Source organism: Anomalospiza imberbis, chromosome 4, assembly GCF_031753505.1.
Source record: "Anomalospiza imberbis isolate Cuckoo-Finch-1a 21T00152 chromosome 4, ASM3175350v1, whole genome shotgun sequence".
NCBI classification, from domain to species: domain Eukaryota; kingdom Metazoa; phylum Chordata; class Aves; order Passeriformes; family Viduidae; genus Anomalospiza; species Anomalospiza imberbis.
The window spans coordinates 71,281,758-71,297,955 of record NC_089684.1 but is presented as its reverse complement, the minus strand read 5'-3'; the positions used below and the strand labels follow the sequence as shown (position 1 = coordinate 71,297,955).

The 16,198-nt window shown below is 58.1% G+C and overlaps 2 protein-coding genes across 10 annotated transcripts in view; one reads left to right on the top strand and one right to left on the bottom strand.

Annotated features, from left to right (window-relative positions):
• DCTN1 (dynactin subunit 1) overlaps nt 1–16,198 on the bottom strand; it is a 58,102-nt gene that overhangs the window by 5,575 nt on the left and 36,329 nt on the right. For 5 of the 9 annotated variants that reach the window (XM_068189135.1, XM_068189129.1, XM_068189131.1 and 2 more), the window contains 17 exons: nt 13,789–13,992; nt 12,188–12,385; nt 11,294–11,498; nt 10,914–10,992; nt 10,227–10,386; nt 8,257–8,361; nt 7,908–8,099; nt 7,194–7,310; nt 6,347–6,499; nt 5,311–5,471; nt 4,311–4,479; nt 3,899–3,967; nt 3,385–3,447; nt 2,694–2,843; nt 1,830–1,991; nt 950–1,081; nt 696–824 (listed from right to left, as the gene is read on the bottom strand). In XM_068189135.1, the coding sequence (XP_068045236.1) occupies nt 696–824; nt 950–1,081; nt 1,830–1,991; nt 2,694–2,843; nt 3,385–3,447; nt 3,899–3,967; nt 4,311–4,479; nt 5,311–5,471; nt 6,347–6,499; nt 7,194–7,310; nt 7,908–8,099; nt 8,257–8,361; nt 10,227–10,386; nt 10,914–10,992; nt 11,294–11,498; nt 12,188–12,385; nt 13,789–13,992 (2,448 nt within the window). The remainder of the gene's footprint in view (nt 1–695; nt 825–949; nt 1,082–1,829; nt 1,992–2,693; nt 2,844–3,384; nt 3,448–3,898; nt 3,968–4,310; nt 4,480–5,310; nt 5,472–6,346; nt 6,500–7,193; nt 7,311–7,907; nt 8,100–8,256; nt 8,362–10,226; nt 10,387–10,913; nt 10,993–11,293; nt 11,499–12,187; nt 12,386–13,788; nt 13,993–16,198) is intronic. The other 4 variants (XM_068189130.1, XM_068189133.1, XM_068189136.1 and 1 more) reach the window with 1 other exon arrangement.
• The window catches only part of IDH3B (isocitrate dehydrogenase (NAD(+)) 3 non-catalytic subunit beta), a 66,264-nt gene that overhangs the window by 20,356 nt on the left and 29,710 nt on the right, over nt 1–16,198 (top strand). The gene's annotated exons all lie outside the window — the stretch shown is intronic.

Sequence of the window (16,198 nt, the reverse complement as noted above, 5' to 3'; positions counted from 1 at the left end):
CCATGGCTGGAACCCAGAACAGCTCCCCAGAGCCCCCAGATCACCAGCACCCATGGCTGGAACCCAGAACAGCTCCCCAGAGCCCCCAGATCACCAGCACCCATGGCTGGAACCCAGAACAGCTCCCCAGAGCCCCCAGATCACCAGCACCCATGGCTGGAACCCAGAACAGCTCCCCAGAGCCCCCAGATCACCAGCACCCATGGCTGGAACCCAGAACAGCTCCCCAGAGCCCCCAGATCACCAGCACCCATGGCTGGAACCCAGAACAGCTCCCCAGAGACCCCAGATCACCAGCACCCATGGCTGGAACCCAGAACAGCTCCCCAGAGCCCCCAGATCACCAGCACCCATGGCTGGAACCCAGAACAGCTCCCCAGAGCCCCCAGATCACCAGCACCCATGGCTGGAACCTGGAACAACTCCAAGCTCCCACTCTGTGCACCCCAGAACACGGTGGGGGCAAGATCTGAACGGCAGCACCTCCCTGCCCATGGGAAAAACATCCCCAGGAGATCTGGATGGGGCTTGGGATCAGCATCTCCGTAGGCAGGAAGTCACCAGGAGTGTGGAGGTGAATCCCACAGCAGCCAGGAAGGTGGGGATGGGTGAGGGACAGGTGGGGATGGGTGAGGGACAGGCGGGGATGGGTGAGGAGGAGCCAGGAAGGCAGGGATCAGTGAGGAACACCTCACCTTGATCTTGAGGGACTTCTTCAGCTCCTTGATGACTGTCTCCCTGTCCTCCAGCTTTAGCCCCAGCCCCTCGGCATCCGTGATCTCCGCCCGGAGCGCGGCCGCCCGGAGCTCCGCCGGCGGCGTGGGCTGGACCAGAGGGACAACCAGGATTTTAGGAAGAATCCCAGACACCACAGCTGCCCAACTCCCTGTGCTGGTCACCCACAGCCTCCTGGTGACCGTGGGTGAGGACAGAACAGAGCCCAACCCACCTTGTTCTGCGGGCGGTCGGCGTCGTACTCGCCCTCCTGCATGGCCGTGGCCATCTTGTTCATGGTGGCCATGAGGATGCTGCAGGACTGGCGCAGGCACTCGTAGGGATTGATGCCCTGGGAGCCATAAATCTGGGAAGGACAGGGAGGACCTGGGTGGTGGCCCTGGGCTGGGCTCACAGCCCCTGACCCACATCCCACAACTGGTGTTTCCCTCCGATGGTTAAGGATGTCCCTCTGATATTTTAGGATGTCTCCCTGATGTTTAAGGTGTTCCTCTGATGTTTCAGGTGTTCCTCTGATGGTTAAGGATGTACCTCTGATTTTTAAGGATGTCCCTTTGGTGTTTAGGAATCATCCTTAAAATCCACGTCCAACGCAAAAGCTTCACTTCCATCAACAAATCCATCCAACAAAATGCAAAAAACTGCACGCACAAAAATCCAAGTAACGCCAAACAGAAGTGGATGAATTACAAAAAATCTACCCCTTGTCCCTTCACCATAATTACACCAAAATCGGCACAAAATCCAGAGACACCGCATCCACTGAGTGCAGGGAAAGAGATGGAAAAGGCTCTGGAGAGCTGAGGGGGCTCAGCCTGGAGAAAAGGAGGCTCAGGGGAAACCTCTCCTCTCTCCACAAGAATTCCCCACGCTCATTCCACTCTGTGGAATGTGGGAATACGGATGGGATACCTCACCACACCTGGAACACCCCAGCACAGCCCCTCAGAGAGACCAGAGGGACAGCACAGGGCAAGGCACCGAGCACGTGTGGCATTCCCTGGCCACGTTCCACCTGGGAATGGTGGGAAGGGTGTCCCACCTGGGACTGGTGGGAAGGATTTTTCACCTGGGAATGGTGCAGGGTGCCCCACCTGCTCGCTGACTTTGAAGGCCAGCTCCTCGAGGCGCGGGGCCGGCAGCCCCTCGTTCTCGGCCAGCGGCGCGATCAGCTGCGCCCCGGCTGCCGCCACCTCCTGCAGCACGGCCACCACCCACGTCAGGTGCTTCCGGCACTCCAGCAGCGTGTCCGACACCTGGCAGGGCAGAGCGGGGTGAGTGGGGATGGCACGGACACGTGGGCTCCTGGAATCATCACTGGGACTGGGGGAAATAACGGGAAGATGGAGGGAAATGGGTCCTGGGTGTGAATCCAGGTCTCCATCCGAGAGGAACACAAAATCCAGATGCCACCTCCATCGTGTCCAGGGAAGGAGCGCCAGGAGCAGCTGAGGGAGCTGGGAAAGGGGCTCAGCCTGGAGAAAATGGGGATCGGGGGGGCCTTGTGGCTCTGCACAACTTCCTGACAGGAGGGGACAGCTAGGGAACAGATTTGGGATCTTATCCCAGGGGACAGGGACAGGATGAGAGGGAACGGCCTCAGCTGTGCCAGGTTGGATATTGGGGAAATTCCTTCCTGGAAAGGGCTGTCCCGCCCTGGCACAGCTGCCCAGGACAGGGGGAAGTCCCCTACCCTGGGGGGATTTAACAGCCCTGTGGATGTGGCACTTGGGGACAAGGTCAGTGGTGGCCTTGGCAGTGCTGGGGACGTGGTTGGACTCAGGGATCTCCAAGGGATTTTCCAACCTAAACCAATCCCTGATTCCATGATCCCAGCTCAGCTTGCACCACTTCCCTCTGCCCTGAGCCGCTGCCCAGCTTCCCCGGGGCGTTTGCTGCTGGCCCAGTGCATCCCACAGCTCCCAGTTTGTGCCTGAGGGGTGTCCCTGTCCCCTCACCTGCGCTCCGAAGCCCAGGGCTGCCGGAATTCCCGGCGCGTCCGTGCCCGGCATGCGGCGCCGGATCTTCTTGCAGAACTGGCGGATGTCGCTGCAGGACGTCTCCAGGTCCTTGAGCAGGATGGCCAGGTCGGCCGCCTCCTGCCCGGCCTGGGGACACAGAGGGACCTCAGAGGGACACTGGGACATGGGGACCTCAGAGGGACACGGGGACACACAGGGGCACAGGGACTTAGATCTCACAGGGACACGGGAACAGAGGGACACGGGGACACAGAGGGACCTCAGAGGGACACAGAGAGCAAGAGGGACCTTAGAGGGACATGGGGACCTTAGAGAGAGAGAACCTCAGAGGGACTTGGGGACACAGAAGGATTGTACACAGAGGGACCTCAGAAGGTCACAGGGAGAGAGAGGGACATGGAGGGACCTCAGAGGGACACAGAGACAGAGGGACAAGGGGACACAGAGGGACCTTAGGCAGAGAGAGCTCTGACAGACACAGGGACGGAGAGGGACCTCAGAGGGGTATAAGAGACAGGGAAGGACCTCGGACAGAGGGACAAGAAGGGATCTCAGACAGAGGGACATGGGGACAGCAGGAAGGTGGCACATGCCCAGCCATCCTGGCAGGTGCTACCTGGAGGAAGATCCTACCTGGAGGAAGATCCTACCTGGAGGAAGATCCTACCTGGAGGAAGGCCCGCAGCCGGCACACCTCCACCCCCATGCAGTCCAAGGCACTCTGGGTGAACTGTGGGCACAGGCACAGGGACCCTCAGCACAGGGACAGGGACAGGGACAGGGACAGGGACAGGGACAGGAGGGGTCCCAGGGCACACTGGGACTTCAGTCCCAGGAATTCCAGGATGGACCCTGCCACCACCCCAGGATTTTCAGGAGCAGGGGAACGGGCTGAGGCAGTCAGGCTATTTTTGATCTGTTTTGGTTTTATCCAGGGGGTGCAGGATGCTGGTTCTTCCCTTGGGAAATCTGGGATACAACCCCCACCCTGAGACATGAGGGTCTCCACATTCCCATTCCTGCTCTTCTCGTCCCCATGTCCCCATTCCCTGACCCCAGTGCCACCACTGGGGAAGACTGGCTGTACTGGGGAGTGGCAGCAGGGACATCTCCCCTCCCACAGGGATCCTGAGGGACGCAGAGGTGGAAAAGAGGGATCAGGGAAGCGTTGTCCCACTCACCTTGATGTGGTCGGCCAGCTGCAGGGTGCAGTCCTCAGCCTGGTCGGCCAGGTGGATGCTGTACAGGTGCTGTGGGAATGCCAGGATCAGCATCCACATGGAAAAATCCAATGTGGGAACACTCAAAAAAACCCCACATTTGTTGAGGGTTTGGGCCATTTTTAAAATGGAATTAACAACGGTGCCCCAAAAGAGCCGGTGGTGCTTAATTCCACAGGTGAGCGGCGTGGAAGGAAGGAATGTGGGGTGGCAGAACCACATCCCCCGGGGACACAGAGCAGGGGACACAGCCACGGTCAGCTGAGTGACAACACCCAAAGGAAAGGGCTGCCAGAAGGAGCTAAATCCCAGCTGATCCACGTCCAACAGGTGAGGCGGCACCTGCCCCCGGTGTCACCACCCCCTGCCCCACCTGGTAGTACTTGATGGCTTTGGTGAGCGGCTCCACGTTGACGGTCTCGTCCAGCTGGTCCTTGTGGAGCAGCTCGATCAGGAAGTCCAGGGAGCGCTCGTGGACGCTCATCTCGGGGTACAGGGTCCCCACCTTCTTGTACACCTCCACACTGCAGCGGTTCAGGGCCCTGAGGGGACAGGGACGAGGGGCTGGGGGCATCTCCGGGCAGGACATGGGCAATCAGAGCCCTGAGGCACTGCTGGCCTGGGGACAGGGACACAGCCGTGACCTGGCTGGTGCTGGAGGTCCTTCCCAGGGGGACACCAGGGGGTTCATGGAGATGTGACCCCTCACAAGGGAATAAGGGGATCCTGCTGCTTCTTTGTAGCCTGGCTCCCAAAATTCCTTCATGTGTCACCTCTTGAGAAGGAGAACAGGAACCCATCCTTCTTTTCTAGCCTGGCTCCCAAAATCCCTTCTCATGTCACCCGTTGGGAAGGACACGGAGAAGTCACAAAGAAGGGGGTCCTGCTGTTTTGTTTCTAGCCTGGTTCCCAAAATTCCTTCACGTGTCATCTCATGGGAAAGACACGGAGGTCACAGAGAAGGGGATCCTCACAAGGGAATAAAGGGATCCCACTGCTTTTTTCTAGCCTGGCTCCCAAAATCCCTTCCCCTGTCACCCTTTGAGAGGGACACAGAGAGGTCATGGAGAAAGGGATCCCAGAGCTTTTTTTTTTAGCCCAGCTCCCAAGATCCCATGTGATCTCTCGAGGGACACTGAGAGGTCATGGAGAAAGGGATCCCACTGCTTTTATTTTTTTTTTCTTGTCCCCTAGCCTAGCTCCCAAAATCCCTTCCCATGTCATCCCTTGGGAAAGACACACAAGGCAGGTCACAGAGAAATGACCCCACGGCAAGGCAATAAAAGCCAGCCCACCACCCTTTCCCAGCCCGGCTCCCCAAATCCCTGGAGCTTCGCCCGCAGAGGGAGGGAAGGGGCGGGGCGGGCACTCACTGCTCGTATTTGTGGAGCGTGGCCTGGAGCAGGCTCAGGGAATAGACGAGGCCGGCGGCGAAGCTGAGCTGCTCCCCGGGGGCTCCGCGCAGCCCCGCTCGCTCCGCGCAGCTCTCGCTCAGCTCGAACCTCTCCTGCGCCTGTTTGCTGATCAGCTCGGCCTGGGGGAGACAGGGAAATCCTTCAGGGCAGCCCATGCTTCCCTGCTGTGTCCCGCTGAGCCATGGATAACAGCCCCTGCACCCCCAAAAAGTGACCACCACTGAGTGCTCTCACTGCTGAGTCACCACCCCTGGCTGCTTCTTCCCCTTCCCTTCTCCCAGGCCATTTTGTGTTGCCCTGACTTTTAAAAGTGTTAAGTTTTCTTTTATAGTTCTTTTGAGAGTTTTAAAGTTCTCATAGAACTTCTTCAGCCTTCTGATAATGTTCACACATTTGAGAGTCAGAGTTCCCACACAATTCCATGTATAAATAGAAGAGTTTACATATTTCTCTGTAAGTGGAGAGAAATGATGGACTGATCTTTGGACCAGTGTGGTTGGAGAAGCAGTAATTTCAACCTCCAATCCACGGTCACCTTTGGAATTCTGTAAATACCAGATGTTCGAATAAAACTGGGTCTTTTTCTCTTTTGAACTTACCAAGGTCCTGTGTACTCATTTTGTGTCCAATAATGTCAATTTTATAATCGTGGAATCATGGAATTACTTAGGTTGGAAAAGTCCCCTAAGACCATCGAGTCCAACTGTTCCCCCAGCACCACCACTGACCATGTCCCCAAGTGCCACATCCACAGAGCCATTAAATCCCCCCAGGGATGGGACTCCACCCCTGTCCTGAGCAGCTGTGCCAGGCCTGGACAACCCTTTCCAGAAGAAATTTTCCCAGTATCCCACCTGAACCCCTGCAGGGATGGCAACTCCAGTCACTCAAGAACTTTGGGAAGTTCTCCGACAGTGAACACTCAAAATGCCCAATTCCCCTGGGGACAAAGGTGTCATCTGCCACCCCAGGGGTTCTCCCCAGCCTGTCCCACCTTGCAGATGAGGCGTGGGATGAGCAGGAGCACCAGGACGCAGTCGTGGTCGCCGCCGTGCCGCAGGAAGCTGTCGGGCATGAAGGAGGTGAGGAGGGACACGTGGCGATTGGCCTGCTGCACTTCCATCTGCCGCAGCTCCATCTCGATGGCCTGGGGGACACCGAGTCACACGGCTGCTCCGGAGCCTCCCCGGCGCAGCCCAGCTCAGGGGGACCAGCCATGGAATCCTGTTCCTTGGAGAATGCCTCAAGGCCTGTCCGGGATCTCCCAGCCCACCCAGTGTCACCCCCTGCCATGGGCAGGGACACCTTCCACTAGCCCAGGGTGCTCCAGCCTGGCCTTGGGCACCTCCAGGGGTGGGGTAGCCAGAGTTTCTCTGGGAAATCCCTTCCAGGGCCTCACCACCCTCACAGGGAAGAATTTTTCCCCAATATCCCATCTAAATCTCCACTTTTCCAGTGGGAAGCCATTCTCTGAGTCCTGACCCTGCAGGCCTTGTCCCCAGTCCCTCTCCAGCTCTCCAGCTAACCTCTGGAATGGGCTCTGAGCTCCCCCTGGAGCCTTCCCTTCTCTCCAGGGGAACATTCCCAGCTCTCCCAGCCTGACTCCAGAGCAGAAGGGCTCCAAAATCTTGGAATGGTTTGGGTTGGAAAGACCTTAAAGCCCCTCTCATTCCACCCCTTGCCATGGGAGGGACACCTCCCACTAGCCCAGCTTGCTCCAAGCCTTGTCCAACTTGGCTTTGGACACTTCCAGGGATCCAGGGACAGCCACAACTCTGGGAATACCCTGGAGCCTGTCCCAGGGCATGGATAAGCCCATCCAGGTCTCCTGCTGGCCCTACCTTGGCGTGGGCTTTCGTCTCTGCAAATTTGATCTTGAAGTCGAACATCTCAGGGGGCGGCTGCTGCTGCTTCTCCGCAGATGCTTCCTGCTGGCTCATCAGCTCCCGGTTCACGTCCTGGCCACAGGGAGATGGGACACAGGGGCGTGGAGATCAGGGACCCCAGAGCCCCAGCAAGCCCCTCCCCAGACCTCCCAGCACCTCCTCCTTGGGGGGCTCCTTGTGCAGCACCCAGAGAAGGCAGAGGGGAGGGAGAGGCACCGAGCGTGTTCCAGTCCAGGGATATCCACAGGCTCATTCCCCAGCTCCCTTCCCTGCCAGCTGACCTGAGCCCAGGGATGGGATAGCCCCTACAGGGAAGATTTTTTTTCCCAATATCCCATCTTAATCTCCACTTTTCCAGTGGGAAGCCATGTGTCCTGTCCCTCCAACCCTTGTCCCAAGTCCCTCTCCAGCTCTCCTGGAGCCCCTTTAAGGCACTGAAAGGGGCTCTGAGGTCTCCTTGAAGCCTTCGTGGACATTCCCAGCTCTCCCAGCCTATCCCTGTAGGAGAAGGCACTGGGGGGATCCCTATGGAAGCTCCACGAGGAACCCCTCAGCCCCAAGCTGCGTCCTGCCGTGCCCAGGGCCACATTCCCAGGGGATGCTCCCTCTGGCTCTCCTGGCCACCAGGTGAGCTCCAGGAGGAGCTGGGGGTGTCCCGAGGGGCCGCACCTGCAGGTGAGCCGTGAGCTCACGGTACTTTTTGATGGTCTGCTGGTAGTCGGCCACGGTCTCCTGCGCGGCCTCCACGCGCTTCTCGGCCTCGCGCACGCGCGCCGTGGCCATGTCCAGCTGCTCCCGCAGCTCCAGCTCCGTCTCCCGGGCGTTCTCCTGCAGCTCGTCGTTCATCTCGTTCATGGCTTCCTGCAGGGAGGTGACACCGGGGGGACAAAGTCACACGGTGTGGCCCAGACGCGTCCCGGCGCTCCGGAGAGCTTCCCCAAATCCCTCTGGCTCCATCACTGCAGCTCCCCATCCCAACCCCCTGGAGCAGCTGTTATCCCAGGGAATTCTGCCTTACCAGGTCCCCGACGGTCTCCCGCAGCTCCCGGACCTTCTCCTCCAGATCCAGGTTTCTCTCTGTCAGAGTCTCCACCATCTCCTCAGCACCCAGCGCTGCGTCCACCTGCCAGGACACACATCCCAGTCCATCCCTGCTCCAGGACACACATCCCTGTCCATCCATAACCAGGACACACATCCCTGTCCATCCCTGCTCCAGGACACACATCCCAGTCCATCCCTGCTCCAGGACACACATCCCGGTCCATCCCTGCTCCAGGACACACATCCCAGTCCATCCCTGCTCCAGGACACACATCCCAGTCCATCCCTGCTCCAGGACACCCATTCCAGTCCATCCCTGCTCCAGGACACCCATCCCAGTCCACCCCTGCTCCAGGACACCCATCCTAATCTATCCATGCACCAGGACACCCATCCCAGTCCATCCCTGCTCCAGGACACACATCCCAGTCCATCCCTGCTCCAGGACACACATCCCTGTCCATCCATAACCAGGACACACATCCCTGTCCATCCCTGCTCCAGGACACACATCCCAGTCCATCCCTGCTCCAGGACACCCATCCCAATCTACCCCTGCTCCAGGACACACATCCTAATCTATCCATGCACCAGGACACACATCCCAATCCACCCCTGCTCCAGGACACATGCCAATCCATCCCTGCTCCAGGACACCCATCCCAATCCATCCCTGCTCCAGGACACCCATCCCTGTCCATCCATAACCAGGACACACATCCCAGTCCATCCCTGCTCCAGGACAAACATCCCTGTCCATCCATAACCAGGACACACATCCCTGTCCATCCCTGCTCCAGGACACACATCCCTGTCCATCCCTGCTCCAGGACACACATCCCTGTCCATTCCTGCTCCAGGACACATATCCCAATCCACCCCTGCTCCAGGACACACATCCCAGTCCACCCCTGCTCCAGGACACACATCCCTGTCCATCCCTGCTCCAGGACACCCATCCCAATCCATCCCTGCTCCAGGACACACATCCCAGTCCATCCCTGCTCCAGGACACACATCCCTGTCCATCCATAACCAGGACACACATCCCTGTCCATCCATAACCAGGACACCCATCCCAATCCATCCCTGCTCCAGGACACCCATCCCAGTCCACCCCTGCTCCAGGACACACATCCCAGTCCACCCCTGCTCCAGGACACACATCCCAGTCCATCCCTGCTCCAGGACACACATCCCTGTCCATCCATAACCAGGACACACATCCCAGTCCATCCCTGCTCCAGGACACACATCCCTGTCCATCCATAACCAGGACACACATCCCTGTCCATCCCTGCTCCAGGACACACATCCCTGTCCATCCCTGCTCCAGGACACACATCCCAGTCCATCCCTGCTCCAGGACACACATCCCTGTCCATCCATAACCAGGACACACATCCCAGTCCATCCCTGCTCCAGGACACACATCCCAGTCCATCCCTGCTCCAGGACACACATCCCCATCCATCCATAACCAGGACACACATCCCTGTCCATCCCTGCTCCAGGACACACATCCCAGTCCATCCCTGCTCCAGGACACACATCCCCATCCATCCATAACCAGGACACCCATCCCTGTCCATCCCTGCTCCAGGACACACATCCCTGTCCATCCCTGCTCCAGGACACACATCCCTGTCCATCCATAACCAGGACACACATCCCTGTCCATCCCTGCTCCAGGACACACATCCCTGTCCATCCATAACCAGGACACACATCCTAATCCATCCATAACCAGGACACACCCCACCTCCAGGCAGAGCCCAGCACTGGAACAGGGTTTGGAATTAGGGAATATGGGACCAGGAGTGTTGGTTCCGGCAGTGGGATCACTGCACGTGGCTCTCCAGAAGTCTCAATGCCCCAAATGTCCCCAAACTGCCCCGAATATCCACGAACAGTCCCAAATATCCCATCCCACCTGTCCCTCACCTGCTCCTTGAGCTCATCCACCGTCTTCTCCGCCTGCTTCACCTCCTCCTGCAGCTTCTCCCGCTGCTGCCGCAGCGACTCCAGCTCCGTGTTCTTCTTCTCCATCTGCTTCTGGAGCTTCACGTGCTCCTGCTTCTCCGAGGCGGACAAGTCCCTCATCCTGGGACGGCCAAAGGTCCCATCAGGGCCAGCCCAGGAGCACCAGGTCCCTCCCAAGAGCCCCTGCCCGCTCCAGCCAGGATAATGGAGCTCATCCATCCCCATCTGCCCCTCCCTGGTGGGGACATGAGCAACGTTCCCAAAATTCAGCTCATTTACACCAAGGGATGGGTCCCACCTGAACTTCTTGGCTGTGGATTCCCAAACAGAAAGCCCTGGAGCCCCCAAGCCCTGGAAGGTGGGATTATCCAGGGAAAGGTAGATCCCTAGGCTGGGCAGAGTCTGGAGAACAGTGCTGGGACAGTGAGCACATCCATAGGGAATGAGGCCTGGGAATGGTCTGGAGTGTCATTGTCCTCATACCCACTGATCTCCTGTGACAAGGGACTCTCCCTTCCCTGGGGATGCTTTAAGAGCTCAGCAAAGATCCTAGAGCCATCAGCAGGAATGACACAGGCTGCTCCAGAGAAAGACTGGGATCACAAAAGGCCTGGGAAGGAATTTGGGGAAGCACAGGTGGGCTCCCACCTGACAAGAGCCTCCTTGAGCCTGGCGTTCTGCTCCTCCAGCTGTTTGACCTGGTAGCTGGATGCTGCTCCATCAGAGCCTGTGGAGGAAGGGAAAAATCAGAATTCCAGAATCCCAGACTGGTTTGGGTGGGAGGGACCTTAAATCCTACCCATTCCCACCTCCTGACATGGGCAGGGACACCTCCCACTATCCAAGGGTTCTCCAAGCCCCATCCAACCTGACTTTGGACACTTCCAGGGATGGAGCAGCCACAGTTTCTCTGGAAGAATTCATTCCAGGGCCTCAGGACCCTCACAGAGAAGAATTCCATCCCAATATCCCACCTAACCCCACCCCCTTCCCCATTCTCCAAGCCTGAAGTCCCTCTCCCTTCCCACCTTTCTCCTCGATCTCGTGCTTGAGGATCTCCAGGTCCATGGTGAGGTATTCCACCTTCTCCTTGAGGGAATCCACCTCCTGCTGCAGGGACTCCGCCCGCTCCTCGGCCATCTCCTTGTCCAGCGTGGCCATCTCGATGGCGTCGGCCGTGTCCGCCATCTCCTCCATGTACCTTTCCTTGGCTTCCAGGGCATCCTTGGCTTCCTGTGGGCAAGCACAGCAGGTGAGGGGACCCCACAACTCTGGAGTGACCCCACAACAGCCCTCAGGAAATTATGGTCCCTCAAGGCTCTCCCAAATCCAATGGACACTGCTTCATCTGGGATGGGAGGGGACGGCCCAGCGCTCCAGAGTGTCCCACTGCCCTCGTCCCTGCTCCACCCCCAGAGAGCCTGGCAGGAGAAGCATCTGCAGGTGAGGACAAAGGTAAGGAGACAGCGAATACTGGAGCAGACAGATAAATCCCTGGGGAAAGAAACCAGGAATGCACCGTGGAAAAGAAGGGCAGGGAGAAGGAAAAGCTCCTTGGCTGCCTGGATGGAGTCCTGGCAGCTGCAGGCACAGGTGAGGGGGAAAGGGAAGCACCTGGAATTCCTGGAGAGAGAGAGGGAAGAAGGAAGCACCTGGAGAGACAGAGAAGGGGGAAACATCTGGAGAGAGGAAGAAGAGGGAAGCACCTGGAATGACAGGGAATAAGGAATTCAAATCCCACCTTGGCTCAGCCCGATTCCCAAATCCCGATGTCAATTTGGAACAGAGGAAAAGACCTCGAGCTGCACAAGGGGAGGTTTAGTTGGACATTGGGAAAATTTCTTCCCAGAAAGGTTTGTCAGGGCTGGAATTCCTCCTGGAGTCACCTCTCCGGGCACTGCCCCATTCCCATTCCCACTCACCTTCTTGGCCTCCTTCAGGCGCTTCTGGAGGTCAGCCTGCTGCTCCTGCATTTTGCTCTTCCATTCCTGCACCTGCTCCAGCTGGATCTTGTACTTCTCCAGCTCCTTGAGCTTCGCCTTGTCCTCATTCCTCTTGATTTTCAGTGTCTCCAGCTTCTCCTCAAGGTCCCTGACCTGTGCACGGAGATTCTCCTCCTCCTACAACACCAAGCCAAGAATTAGGGAAGGAGCAGGGACATCCTTTGGACAGAGCTCTGGGATGTTCCTGGAAGCCCAGGGAACCTGGCCTGACTTTTGTCATCGATATTGGGACGGTTTGAGAAGAGAGGGACTTGAGACAAGGGCCTGGAGTGCCAGGACAAGGGGGAATGGCTTCCCACTGCAGAGAGCAGGATTAGATGGGATATTGGGAAGGAATTCCTGGGTGCGAGGGTGGGGAAGCCCTGGCACAAGCTGCCCAGAGAAGCTGTGGCTGCCTGATCTCACTGCAGCATCCACATCATTCCCAGGTGATCTCCACCCAGGGAAAACTGATCCAGGTCCTTTTCCAGCAGCTCAGTTCCCAGGGCAGGGAAAGGCTGATGCCAGCATTCCCAAAGGAAGGGCTGCAGGGACAAAGGGATGTCACCTCCCTCCCTGGCAGCAGCCATAAGGGCTAAAGCTTCAAATCCCAAAGCTGGGTGACAGCAAGGAACAGGTCTTGGAAAAATCTGGAACTTCCCATAGATTCCTCCTCTGCTGCTTTTCCAGCCTGGACATTCTGAGGTCCCCAAAAACGCCATTCTTGCACCCGGTTACAGAAACCAGTTACCAGAGAGCTCTGGGAATGGGGATGTGGGTGGAGACACCCCTATTCCCACCCTGAGGTGCCTTCTCCAGCTCTCCCTTCCACACACAATCCCAAAGCCTTGTCCTCTCCTGCTATTCCCTCCCTGGCCTTGTGCCCCAAATCTCTCCAAAACTCTAATTAACTCATTCATCAAAGCAGGATGGAAGTGAAGAAAAGGTATTTTAAAGATCAAAACGGGAAAAAACTCTGTAATGATTAAAAATCCCTGAATTTGGGAAATACTGCATCTTTCCAAGTGGGCTTTGCATCCCGAGGCAGGAGGGGCCCCAGTGCATCCCTGCTTGTCCCTCCACCCCAATTCTTCCATGTTTGGGAAATCCTGAACTTCTCCAAGGGGTCTTTGCATCCCAAGGCAGGAGGGCCCCCAGTGCATCCCTGCTGGTCCCTCCACCCCCGTTCTTCCAGCACCAGCGGGTGCTGCCACCTGGACCCTCTGGATTTAACAGGATCAAGCTTTGACTCAGAGCCTCAACCCCGCCAAAGTGCTCTGATGCCACCCGTGTCCCACCGGGATTTGGGAAGGGATGGAGGTGCACTGGGAATTCTCTTTGGAAGTGGCCTCGCAGCTGCGCTGCCTCTTCCCCCACCCAGGCCAGCTCCGACCGTCCCAATGCTTCTCCCACATCCCAGTGACCACCCCCAGGACCCTCCAGGGCACCTCTTCCTCCTCCTCCTCCTCCTCCTCCCAGCACGGGGTGCACTTTTCTCTCCTCCCCTCTGGCGGGGAGCACCGGCAGAGCCCAGCGCTCACCTGGGCACGGCTCACCTTGGTGGGCGAGGGGACCGGGGGTGCCCCCGGGGAGCCGAGGGAGGGTGTGGGGATGACGGGAGCCACCAGCGGGGTCTGGGCGGGCGTGCCGGGCTCGCTGCTGCTCATCTCCCCGCCGGACGCCGAGGCCGAGCCCGAGGGCCCGGCGGTGCCGCCGGACGCCGATGATGTGGGGGTCCGGGTGGGCTGCAAGACACCAGCACGGGTGAGGGGGAGTCAGGGGGGATATCCCAAGGGATGGTGCTCCCGCAGCCTCCCGCCGTGACACCTCTGGTGACGCCCAGATTCCCATTTCCAGGAGGGGAAACGCGGAGAGCGGTGACTTGTGTCACTGTCAGACCCCCAGGAATTCTGCTCTGGAGGAGTTGGGCTCGGAAAGAATTCATGGATAATCCACCGGGGGAGGACTCCACATGCTTCCCAGAGAAGCTGTGGCTGCCTCCCATCCCTGGAAGTGCCCAAGGCCAGCGTGGAGCACTCTGTGATTGTGGGAGGTGTCCCCACCAGTGGCAGGAGGTGGCACTGGATGATCTCCAAGGTCCCTCCCAACACAAACCATTCCAGGATTCCAGGATGAAAGGTCCCAGCTCCAGAGGGTGAGACTGCAAAACCTCAGAGCCCACCAAGATGAGAACCCAGTTTTAGGGGAGCAACAAGAAAATCGACAAGGAGCGAGTCCCCAGAGTCTAGTAGGGCCTGGTGCTGCTTCATTAGTGCTTATGAGGCTGTTAATTAATCACTGTCTGAGCCCAGGCACTGGGAAAGGGGTGAGGGAAGCACCAGGTGGCCCCCAAGCTCCCACTGGTCTCCTCACGGACCCTATTTCTGGACCACTCACCTCTGACTGTGTAAATTAAGTTTCCTGACTTGATTTTATTTCTGGAAATGGGATTTTTGGTGCCATGAGGGTTCACCACGTGTGTGGTTTCACCCACGGGCACAGCTGAGAAAGAGAAACATTCACCCTCTGCCCTTATTTTTCCCCAGATGGAGGCAAATCTGCATTAACTCAACTGCAACAAATCCAGCACCCCTTGGATAGGCCCAGCCTGCCCTCCTGGGATAATCCCAGTTCTCCCATTCACAGAAAACAGGGAATTTCTGGGTGGCACCAAGCCCCACGCGCTTTCTTGCAGATACAGCTCAAAACAAAGATGTTTTTTGTTCTTGGTGCTTTTGGGGTCACAGATCCCTCACAGAGAGCAGAGTTAGATGGGATATTGGGAAGGAATTCCAGGCTGAGGGTGGACAGGCCCTGGCACAGGTTGCCCAAAGAAGCTGTGGCTGCCACACCCCTGGAAGTGTCCAAGGCCAGGCTGGATGGGGCTTGGAGCCACCAGGGATGGTGGAAAGTGTTCCTGGGAGGAGCTGGATGGGCTTTAGGTCCCTTCCAACCCAACCCATTGGTGATTCCAGGATCCCAACTCCACCTCCCTGCCCAGCGCAGGCGTGAGGCCAAAGGAGCAGGAGGCCCCACGGGACATCCCTGCAGAGCCATCAACAAGAACCATTCAAACCCAGGGAATGGGATGAGATCCCAGAGCCCTGGGGCTGATGGACTCCACCCCTGCCTGGGGTGAAATGCTGGAAGCATCTGGTGAGGATGGAGCCCTCCGTGCAGGAGAGCTCTCCATTTCCAAACTCAGTCTTTAAGGATTTCTCTCCCACATTTCCTCCCTTCAAGCCACAAGTCCCTTCCCAGGGTGAATGCTGCTGGCTGGAGCAGCCCCCGAGGGCCAGCTGGGACCACACAGCCCTGCCTGACACCTCAGGCTCTCTCAGACTCCACTCACATCCCACTGCAAAACACCCGGCACAAGCCGGGACAGTCAGGGAGCAGCAACCCCTGCAGGGAGCTCCTGGCACAGCCTGGGCACTGCCACATGGATTTCACGCTGTTCCACGGCCATTCCACCCGGGGACAGGGTCCCCAGGGATCTGGACCTGCTCCAGAGGAGTCCATCACCACCGTGAGCTCCTCTGGGCTCTGCACAATGAGGTGGAAGGACAACGGTGGGGTTGGGAACCAATGGCCCGTGTTTGGGTGGGGTTGGCACCCAATGGATTGTGTTTGAATGGGGTTGGTATCAAATGGATCATGTCTGTGGTGGGATTGGCACCAAACGGATCACGTTTGAGTGGGACTGGCAAAGAATGGATTGTTTGTGAATGGGGTTGGCACCCAACGAGTTGTGTTTGAGTGGGGCTGGCACCCAGTGGCCCATGTTTGAGCGGGGCTGGCACCCAGTGGCCCATGTTTGAGTGGGGCTGGCACCCAATGGCCCGTGTTTGAGTGGGGCTGGCACCCAGTGGCCCATGTTTGAGCGGGGGTGGCACCCAGTGACCCGTGTTTGAGTGGGGTTGGCACCCAGTGACCCGTGTTTGAGTGGGG